Raw genomic sequence first — 10,248 nt, 5'->3', positions numbered from 1 at the left:
AACAAATACAATGCCACCATTTTATAAAGGTATTTGTGAGATTATACATCACCATGAAATGGGTTCTAAATCAGAAATGGCTGGGAAATGCTGGCCATTCCTGTAGCTAGGACAACAGATTGGAAGAGCTTCTAAGTTCAAGTAGCCCTTTACTGCATTTTTGCAAACATAGTCCCTCAAATTGTCTCCTTAGTGGCAATGTAAGCTTTCATTTATGCTATAGTGTGTATATTCTCCTTCTGTAATTAGTATGTATCACCTTCTTCACCTAACTTTTGATTCATTTATTAGTATGGATTCATGAATTATTAGATTCAGTGAGTTTAAATCCAGACTATCATATATTTTGATGCTCACATTGTTCTAGATTTGGCTAGTGGCATTTGTGTACTTCTGACGTGCCCCTTTGTTCTTTGAGCATTTTCTTCTTTCTGCAACAAACAACAAAACATTCAAGGCTCATCTTGTACTTTGCCAGCCCTGGAATCATCCATTTCTCCAAGGAGCCCTGGTTCTTTTTGTTAGAGTGAAGCCCTCTTTGTGGGCTGAGCTAGAGAAGTATGTATTCCCTACATACACACTGGCCTCTATATTTACTTACATTGTAAGCTATTTATTTAGTATACAAATACCTCACCACTGCTGGGTTCTTTCTGGTTTTTTTCCTTTCCCCTATTTGTAACTCTGTTCTCTGCTAGCACCTATTAACTTCCAGTATATTAACTTACCAGGTGACTCCCCACCATTGTACGTATGTAACCAATTTCCCATTGTCAGCACTGCCTACCCAGGTGTCTTTTTCTGACCATTCTTGGAATCCAGTATCCCACCCCTCACAAATCTATATCCTTCTCACTCCTTTTTAAAATGCGTATTTTTTCAAAAGCAACCTTGAGGGGTGCCTGGGTGGCGCAGTTAAGCGTCTGCCTTCAGGTCACATCATGGTCCCAGGGTCCTGGGATGGAGCCTGCTTCTCTCTCTGCCCCTCCCCGCATTCATGCACACACTCTTTCTCACTCACTCTCAAATAAATAAAAATCTTTTTAAAGAAAAAAGCCACCTTGGGGCACCTGGGGTGGCTCAGTTGGTTAAGTGGCTGCTGCCTTCCACTAGGATCATGATCCGAGGGTCCCACATCAGGCTCCCTGCTCAGTGGGGAGCCTGCTTCTCCCTCTCTCTCTGCCTGCCTGTCCTCTATCTCTGTCAAATAAAATCTTAAAAAAAATTTTTTTTTTAAAAAGCTGCCTTGTTGGACACTGAAACTAAAAACTGTCAGGACACTTCTGTGGTCAGAGACTTTCTTATGGACTGAGTAGCCAATGAAATTAAGCCATCACTGTACATTTTAACTGTGATAATGGCATCAAGGTAAATTTTTTCAAAGTCCTGATCATTAATAGTTACATTACTTGCAGGAGCCTAAGCGGACAATCAGGTAAGCGTCTGACTTTGGATCAGGTCACAATTTCAGGGTCCTGGAATGGAGCCCTGCATCAGATGCTCTGCTCAGCGGGGAATCCCCTGTCTCTCTGCCCTCTCCCCCAGCACATTCTCTCTCTCTCAAATAAGTAAATCGTTAAAAAAAAAAAAAAAAAAAGATACATGCTTGCTAGGTGATGGGTACATGGGAGCTGATTATTGTTCTACCTAGTCTTGTGTTTGAAAATTTCCAAATAAAAAAAAGAAAAGAAAAGGAAGCTGCAGGTCTGCAGATCACTGGACTTTTATTAAGAGGAATCACAGCTAATTACATAGAAGTTACTTGCCTAAGCCAAAATCCATGAGGTTTACATGAACATACAGTTACACTTATAAGGAAGAAATGGCATGGTCAAAACCATGAAATATCCTGATGCCCGAGTGATGAAGGCTGGGGTGAAGTAAGCACATTTATTTCAAGCTGTTGAAGAGTTTGTGGGCCACCTACATGAGGGGGAAAAAAGATGGTCATCAACTGCAGCTTTAATGTCATAGCTTACAAGGTCCTCCATGATCTAGCATACTGCCTCTCCTCTCTCCACAAAATTCACACACACCCATACCCCTCCTATGCCCTAGTGAACTAACTTCAGTTACCTGAATTGATCTCCCTTCTACCCAGAACTCTCTACTTTTTAAGAAATCTTTTATGTTTCCTTTAGAACTTAGTTTACATGTCATGCTTTGTAAGCCATCTCTAAACAAACTCCTATCCCCACAGAAATCTGTCCCTCCTCATTCTTCCCCATAGGAACTTATACCTCCCGTGTCACAATATTTTTTAATGTAACAAATATTTATATAACATCTTCTATATGCCAGCTACCCTTCTAGGTGCTGAGTGAGCTACAATGGAAACCAGGCAGTATCTCTCTTAGGAAACGTAGAGACTAATAAGAGAAATGTAATATACACCTAAGGTAAACTTGACAGTGATAAAAGCCCCGAGGAAAATAAAAAAGGGGTTGGGGGTAGGGGGAATCAGCAGCTTTAAATAGAGGATTAGTGAAGGCCATCCTGAGAAGGTTATACCCAAAGAGTTAGGTATTCTACTTGTCTCCTATGCAGGTTCAACTAAATAAAGGAAGGACCGTGCCTGTCTCATTTCTACCTTTCAACCCAGTGCTAGGCTCATGAAAGTTAAATAACATACAATTTACCATTTTAACTAAAGTCTACGACAAAACCCCGAGATTAAGAGTCACAAGTTCCACTGAATGAGCCTGCCAGGGGCCCTCATTTTAACTATTTTGAACTCTATAGTTCTGTGGCATTAAGTAACTCATACTGTCCAGCAATTATCAAGTTCCAGAATTTTTTCATCTTCCCAAACTGAAACTAAGTAATTCCCCATTTCCCCTTCCCTGAAGCCCCTGGCATCCACCATACCACTGTCCATGAATTGGATTACTCTAGGTACCTTGTAAGTGGAATGACATATTTGTCTTTTTGTGATTGGTTTATGTAACTTAGCATGTCTTCAAGGTTCATACAGGTTGTAACACATCGGAGTTTCTTCCCTTTTTAAGGCTAAATATTTCATTATAGGTATATACCACAATGGACAGTTGGATTGCATCTACCCTTTGGCTATTATGAATGCTACTGTAAACATGCATGCACAAATACCTATTCAACTGAACAGACTCAGTTCTTTCGGGGTATACAAGCAGAAGTGAAATTGCTGGATCATATAGCAGAGTTTAATTTTTTGAGTAAAGTGCTTCATTTCTTTTCACTGCCAAATAATATTCCATTATATGGATATATTACATTTTATTTACTTATCAACTGATGAACATTTATGTTGTTTCCACTTTCTGGCTATTATGAATAATGCTCCTACGAATATTTGTGTACAACCTTTATTCAGACATAGGTCTTCATTTCTCTTGAGTATATATACCTAGGAGAATTACTAGACCATATGTTAACTTGATGTTTAACTTTTTTTTTAAATGAAGGTTTATTTATTTATTTATTTGACAGAGACAGACAGCAAGAGCAGGAACACAAGCATGGGGAGTGGGAGAGAGAAAAGCAGGCTTCCCGCCGAGTGGGGAGCCCGATGTAGGGCTCAATCCCAGGACCCTGGGATCATGACCTGAGCTGAAAGCAGACGCTTAACAACTGAGCCACACAGGTGCCCCTATGTTTAACTTTTTGAAGAACTGCCAGACTGTTTTCTACAGGGCTACACCAATCTACATCTCCAACAGCAATTTCTCCATATTGACAACACCAATCTGTTTTTTTTAATGATACGGAGAATTACAGATGCATGTTTTGTTTATAAATTTTCCTTCTTTCCACTAAAATTATGTTGAAAAAGGAATATAATGCCTTTATTCATATTTTATATTAAATGTATTTGGATTCCATTTTTGTTTAAAAATCTGATAGTATATATGAGAAAACATGGTTATCTCTAGGCAGTATGATTTCAGTTCGATTTTTTTTCTTTTTTTTTTTTTTTAATTTTATTTATTTGACAGACAGAGATCACAAGTAGGCAGAGAGGTAGGCAGAGAGGAGGAAGCAGGCTCCCCGCCGAGCAGAGAGCCTGATGCGGGGCTCGATCCCAGGACCCCAGGATCATGACCTGAGCCAAAGGCAGAGGTTTAACCCACTGAGCCACCCAGGTGCCCCTCAGTTGGATTTTTCTATCTTTATAAAATATCCTCCTTGTCACAACGTGTTTAATGGGGCGGGGGTATATGTACATTTGTGTATTTCCACTCTATATCATAGAATTAAAACACCTATACTGGATGGTTTTTTTTTTCCTCCCTTTCAGAAAGCTCTACACCCAATTCAGGGGCTCAAACTTAAGACCCTGAGATCAAGAGCTTCGTGCTCTACCAAATGAGTCAGCCAGCATCCCTGGGATTGTTGAAGCATAAAATTGGCAGAGGGGAGATCATTAACTTTTTTCAGGGGGAAAAGAGTAATTTATTTTTCCCTTTTGACCCCCTTCACCCATTTCTCCCTATCTTTTTGATTATACCCATCCAGGCAGGTATGAACTGGTGTATCACCGTGGTTTTGATCTGTATTTCCTTGAGAGCTAATGGTGTAAAGCACCTTTCATATGCTTATTAAGTACCCAATTGTTTTAATTAACATATAATACATTATTTGTCCCAGGGGTACAGGTCTCTGAATCATCAGGCTTACACATTTCTTCACAGAATTCACCATAGCACATACCCTCCCCAATGTCCATATCCCAGCCACCCTATCCCTACCAATTGGTTTTAATATAAGCAATCATCAAACTTTTGCCTGCTCTGCAATTTATTTAAAATATCTGTCATATGTGGGGCGCCTGGGTGGCTCAGTGGGTTAAAGCCTCTGCCTTCGGCTCAGGCCATGATCTCGGGGTCCTGGGATCAAGCCCCACATCGGGCTCTGCTCAGCAGAGAGCCTGCTTTCCCCTCTCTCTCTGCCTACTTGTGATCTCTCTGCCAATTAAATAAAATTAAAAAAAAAAAGTCTGTCATATGTAAGAGAGTCAAATTTACTTAAAGAAAAAAAAAATATATATATATATAATAATAAGGGGGCACCTGGGTGGCTCAGTCCATGGTCCTGGGGTTGAGCCCCGTCAGGGGTCGGGCTCCCTGCTCAGCAGGGAGTCAGCTTCTCCCCTGTCCTCTGCCCCTTCCCCTGCTCTCTCAAATAAATAAAATCTTAACATAAATAAATAAATAAAACTTTTTGGGCCAACTAGCACATACAAGACATACTGGAGAATATAAATGATTTTAAAGAATAGCCTGCTGCTTAAAGGTACAAAATCCAGCTTCCCCAATGTTTTGCAGTCCAAGTTGGGACATCATTTCTCTTCTTTAAGCCTCAGTTTCTTATCTGTAAAATGGGGCTAATGAGACCTATGTCCAGGAAAGTAGCAGAATTAGGTGGATTATTTATGTAAAGTGCTCGGCACCGTACCTAACATATATGGGCCAGTGAGTGAATGCTTATTGCTGGATCTGCCCCTAGTATGGAGAAGCTGTCAGCACCAAGTCTGCCTGGCCACTAAGCTTTCCCCTCCCTGATTAGGCTGACTTACGCAGTGGTCCCTTGCATGCAGGAAGTCAAAGAGCTCCTCCGTGCAATCCTCCTCTGTCTGTGACCTGGAGGATACACGCTGGTCACACATCTCTAGCCGCTCCCGAGCCTTTACACATTTCTCCAGCTGCTCGCATTGCTCTCTCACTGTTGCTAGGGGATCCTGAAGAAGAAACACAGAAAAGAACGGATATGGGGGGTTTTAGGAGGAGACCCACAAACCATCTGCTTTGATTAACACAACCACCAAACCAAGGTGCTGCCTCTGAATTACCGTGCAGAAGACCAGCTGGCAGAGCCACACTGCCGCCAGAAATGGGAGAATGGGGTCTCCCATTCAATTCTGATGCTAAGTAGTAGGGGAAAGTTTCACATTCCTGCCTTCCAAGGTTGCCAGTATGCACTGAAAGCCTCAGTCCTATCTGAAAAACAAGGTGGTAAAGGAAACCTAGCCAAACTTGAAGTATATCTATAGGAGGCCTTACATGTTAACAGCATTTGGGGATATGTGATGTCTGTGAATTTGAATTCCCCTCATGACAGCCAGGCCTATGTACCCCAGCTGCCCAGCTAGAAAGGCAATGTTAACATGGAGAAGGACTGTATAAGAAAAGTTCCTTCCTGAGTTCTTTATTAAACCGCAAAGAGCAGACAGATAACTGAATACCAGGCCCTCAAGATGCTGCTCTGCTCCCTGACACCATGACTGAAGAAGCTCCAAACCCAGAAGACTCAGCTTCCCAGACCCACACCCACCAAACACCCCACAGCACAAGAAGTGTTAAAGGCTTCTTCCATTTCCACTCTCTTCAAGGTGTCAAATAAAGACTCCTTAAAATGCCCTTAGAGTTTTCATTAAGTTCAAACTTCCTTTTACTGAGATGGTTCCAAACCTTAGATGGCTCTTACCACTAATTCCTCCTCCTCCTCTTCCTCCTACAAAAGGAAAACAAGATTAATGTCAGCAGCAACTTAGGACACATATTACTAAATCATACTGATGTAATTACTGAGGATAAACACTGTATTAGTTGTTTTAAAATTTTCTGTAATTTTATGATGCTTTCACATTTTAGGGGCTTTGCTAATCCGGGAGAAAGCCCCTGCCAGGGGACACACCCTTCATATGTGAACCAATCAATCCAAACCCCTATCACCAATCACTTCCTGTATCTCCCAAACTAAACCAATTATTGCTCCTGCCCTAAATACCCTACCAAACAGCTAGGGACCACACCTATATCCCAGAACCCATAGAAATTACCCAAATAATCCAATCCTAAACTTGCCAGAGCTTGCCTATCCTGACTCACCCACTCTTTCCCTCAGAAAGCAAGAGTCTGGTTTCCCTTGCTCTTTCTGGGGGTCCAGGCCCTTCTCCAGGTGGCTCTGATTGGTGTGGCCCTCCCCGCCTTCTCTTGGGACTCATAATCAACTCTTCTTTCAAAAACAGTTGTCTCCATGCCTGTAAACTTACCATACGTAATTAATACAAACCCTGAGTACAAGGACACACTATCTGACATTCATTAGCAACAACCTAGTGTGTAGGACACTGAAGTTTATAAAGTAGGGCACTGGGTGGCTCAGCTGGTTAAGCTTCCATTTTTTGCTCAGGTGGTAATCCCACCATCCTGGGATCCAGCCCCATGTCCAGCCCCACATCGGGTTCCCTGCTCAAGGGGAGTCTGCTGCTCCCTCTCCTCCTGCACCCCCCCTTGCTTGGTTCCCTCTTGGTTTCTCTCTCAAATAAAATCTTTAAAATAAAGTTTATAAAGTACTTTCATATCTGTAATTTGATTAATCACAACAGCTCCTTAAGGGCTCCCAGTTTAGAGTTAGCAACATTAATTATTTTGTTTTTAAAAGCTCTATGATGATGAACATGGAGCTTGAACCCACCACCTAAGATCAAGAGTCACATGCTCTATTGACTGAACCAGCTGGTGCCCCATTGAGAAATATTCTGATACAGATTCGAGCTGATGTTCACTTATATAACTTATTTTGTTTGAAATTCTGGTAGGCCCTAATATTATGAGAAACAGCTCAATTTAGTACTTACAAAGTACTAAACAAAGTTAAGAGGAAAACTAACATTTTTTCTAAACTCTGAACTGGAACTGGGAATACGAAAATGGCCAAACCTAAACTTTTCTTTAACCAGAGCTTAACTAGCTAGAAACGGTTAGTTTTTAGATTAGTTTACAGTCACTGCTCTTTGACCCCAGGACTAAGCAGATTATCAGCATTAAGTCAATCAAAGGTCTAGAGTACGCACTCCATTCACAAGTTGTCAAACACCAGTATTCTCACCTATCTACTTCTGATTCAAGCATACAACCTCAAATTTAGTTTCCTTTCTTCCAAGGAGGACAGTGTAAAAAAGTCCCTGTGGGAGCATCATTATAGGCCAAAATCTGGGGCACAGGAAAATCTGATCAATATTTTAACCTGTCAAGAGTAAGCTGTTTGCCTGCCTGCACGTGCACATACCCACATCTGGGGGAAGAGAAGAAAAAAGTATACAGGAAAATAAAAACTCAGCAATCCCTCATGTTTTCAAAATTCCAACAACACAATCTACTTCATTCTCAACCATGCCCTTTGCAGAAGAGACCAAACCTCATGTAAGCTGGGAGGGCTAAGGCAAGTTTAACTATAATTCATGCTATTTATTCTCGCAATTAGCAAAGATCTCTTCTAAACATGATGTCAAACTCTAGTTTTTCATTAGTTTCCTAACACTGCTCTTTAAAAAAACTCATACTGAAAAAGTTTTTCCAAAAAATTGAGATCATTTATTTTGCCTCAGAAACCTGAAATTAGAATCCTAGAAGCAAAAACAAAAAACAAAACAAAACAAAACAAAAAAACAAAACAAAAAAAGAATCCTAGAAGCAAGACCTTTGTATCATTTCCCTATTAGCAATGCTACTACATAGATCATTTTCATAATTTTGTGTCAAAAGTATCATGGCATGTTTTGGAAAAACAACTCCAAATACTAAGTCTGAATATGGACTGCTTTATGTAAAATTTCTAGTCAATGACACAAACCAAACCAAGGTCACACTAAATACAAAGAATGCCCAAAAAGTATACGTTCTTCATAAATGTTGTTTTCTTTTCTTTTTTTTTAAGATTTTATTTATTTGATATACAGAGAGAAGACAAGCAGGGGGGAGCAGCAGAGGGAGAGGGAGAAGCAGGTTCCCCACTCAGCAGGGAGCCAGATGCAGGGCTAGGTCCCAGGGCTCCAGGATCATGACCTGAGCCAAAGGCAGATGCTTGACTGAGCCACCCAGGCAACCCAAAGACCTCAGCTTTCTTAATTTTAAAACTGACTACCTTTTTTTCAACTGCTGTGGTAAGCCCTACTAAACTTTCTGGTATACTTCCTGCTAAACTTCCTGAGGCTGGCTCCATTTTGTTCTGGTTCCCTTTCTGAAAATAGTAACACTAGGGAAAAATCATGGGATAAACTAGTTTCCAACTATTCGGAACCCATAAACCCAGAACAGCTGCCCCGAAGTGACTAGAGAACAAAGGATAGGAAATGTGATTGAAAACCAAAAGCTAGATGACCTCTGAAAAGCTGGGTAGCACCGTGGCTAAGTCTTGGCTCTGAAACCATGCTGCTTGGGTTCAACTACCCCATCCATGATTAAAAGAGTGGTCCTTAGAGAAGATATTTAGCCTTTCTAAACTAGTTTTTCATCTGTAAAAAGACCATAATAATAGTAGCCAATACTTACCTCGTAGGACTAACGTGTGGCTTAAATGAATTAGTCATATAAAGACTTGGGAATAGTAAGCAGTCAATAATTATCATACCGGTATTCTTATTCCGGGATAGAGCTCCCTCTTCCATCATCGCAGTTATACTGGCATATTCCCCAAATATACCTCCCACCACCACTCCTACCAAAAAAAAAAAAAAAAAAACCACTTCTTCACAGAAACTAGCGTTAAGGCCAGATCTCCGGAGCCTCCATCGAAGATGTGGCAGGATTCCTGACCTGAGGGGAGAGAAGCACTATGACCGGTCGGCTTGACCCCTAAACCTGTCAAACCAGGGTCTTAGGTCGTCTGGTTGGCTAAAAATAGACTGTTTTTACAAAAGTTTAGGCGACCCAGCATTTTCGCTGTTGTTACACCTTCACCTCATTCACAGAATGGGGAAACCAAGCCCAGAAAGGGGGTGGTTATCTACTTGTCCAAGATGAGTAGACAAATTCTGGGGAAGGGTCGAGGGAACTAGCAATCGTGACCATGAAAACTCTAGGGGCGAATCTAGGGCCAACAGGGGCGCGGGTGTGTGTTGGCGGGGTAGGTCTTGAGCCTCAGGGCAGTGTAGAGGGTCGGGTCGGTCGCCTTTCCTTACCTCCTTGGGATCTCCGGACCCGGTCAGCATCTTTCGCTCGTCCTCCAGCCCCATGACCCGCTACGGTTCTGAATTCAACACCAACAGCAACAGCGGCACCTATTCCACTTCAGGATCAAGAAGGACTTGTAAGGGTCACTCAGCGGATATCCGGCGATCTGGCCGGAAGTGCGGCAGACTCGTCGTAGTAGCGAACACACGCTCGGATTGGCATATACTACCGTCCAAACGCAAGGGATAGGGGGAGCTGGTATTTGCACCTGAGGAGGAGTTGCTAAGTAATGTCCCCTTAATCGCGCCAGTGTCAA

The 10,248-nt window shown here is 41.8% G+C and overlaps 1 protein-coding gene across 2 annotated transcripts; it reads right to left on the bottom strand.

Moving 5' to 3' along the window:
• Positions 1 to 1,707: 1,707 nt before the first annotated feature.
• On the bottom strand, positions 1,708 to 10,141 carry LOC101681748 (cytochrome b-c1 complex subunit 6, mitochondrial). 2 transcript variants are annotated; one of them, XM_045064459.1, is made up of 5 exons: positions 9,941 to 10,071; positions 6,463 to 6,489; positions 5,828 to 5,975; positions 5,555 to 5,716; positions 1,708 to 1,923 (listed from the first exon to the last, which is right to left on the bottom strand). In XM_045064459.1, exons 3-5 carry the CDS (start codon positions 5,888 to 5,890, stop codon positions 1,891 to 1,893), a joined length of 258 nt encoding a protein of 85 aa, XP_044920394.1. In that variant the 5' UTR covers positions 5,891 to 5,975; positions 6,463 to 6,489; positions 9,941 to 10,071; the 3' UTR covers positions 1,708 to 1,890. The 2 variants fall into 2 exon arrangements, with proteins under 2 accessions (XP_044920394.1, XP_004740462.1); XM_004740405.3 differs by lacking the exon at positions 5,828 to 5,975 and having other exon boundaries at positions 9,941 to 10,141.
• Positions 10,142 to 10,248: the final 107 nt, after the last annotated feature.

This window comes from Mustela putorius, unplaced genomic scaffold (assembly GCF_011764305.1).
Source record: "Mustela putorius furo isolate JIRA1106 unplaced genomic scaffold, ASM1176430v1.1 tig00003853_pilon_pilon_pilon, whole genome shotgun sequence".
Taxonomy (NCBI): domain Eukaryota; kingdom Metazoa; phylum Chordata; class Mammalia; order Carnivora; family Mustelidae; genus Mustela; species Mustela putorius.
This window is presented reverse-complemented; position numbering and strand designations above follow the sequence as displayed.

Excerpts from the sequence above, each read along its gene's own strand:
- LOC101681748 (XM_004740405.3), bottom strand. The coding sequence starts at position 9,994 with ATGGGGCTGGAGGACGAGCGAAAGATGCTGACCGGGTCCGGAGATCCC. Across the intron at positions 5,717-6,462 it reads AGGAGGAGGAGGAATTAGTG|GATCCCCTAGCAACAGTGAG; the intron begins GTAAGAGCCATC and ends TTTCTTCTTCAG. Across the intron at positions 1,924-5,554 it reads TGCATGCAAGGGACCACTGC|GTGGCCCACAAACTCTTCAA; the intron begins GTAAGTCAGCCT and ends CCCCTCATGTAG.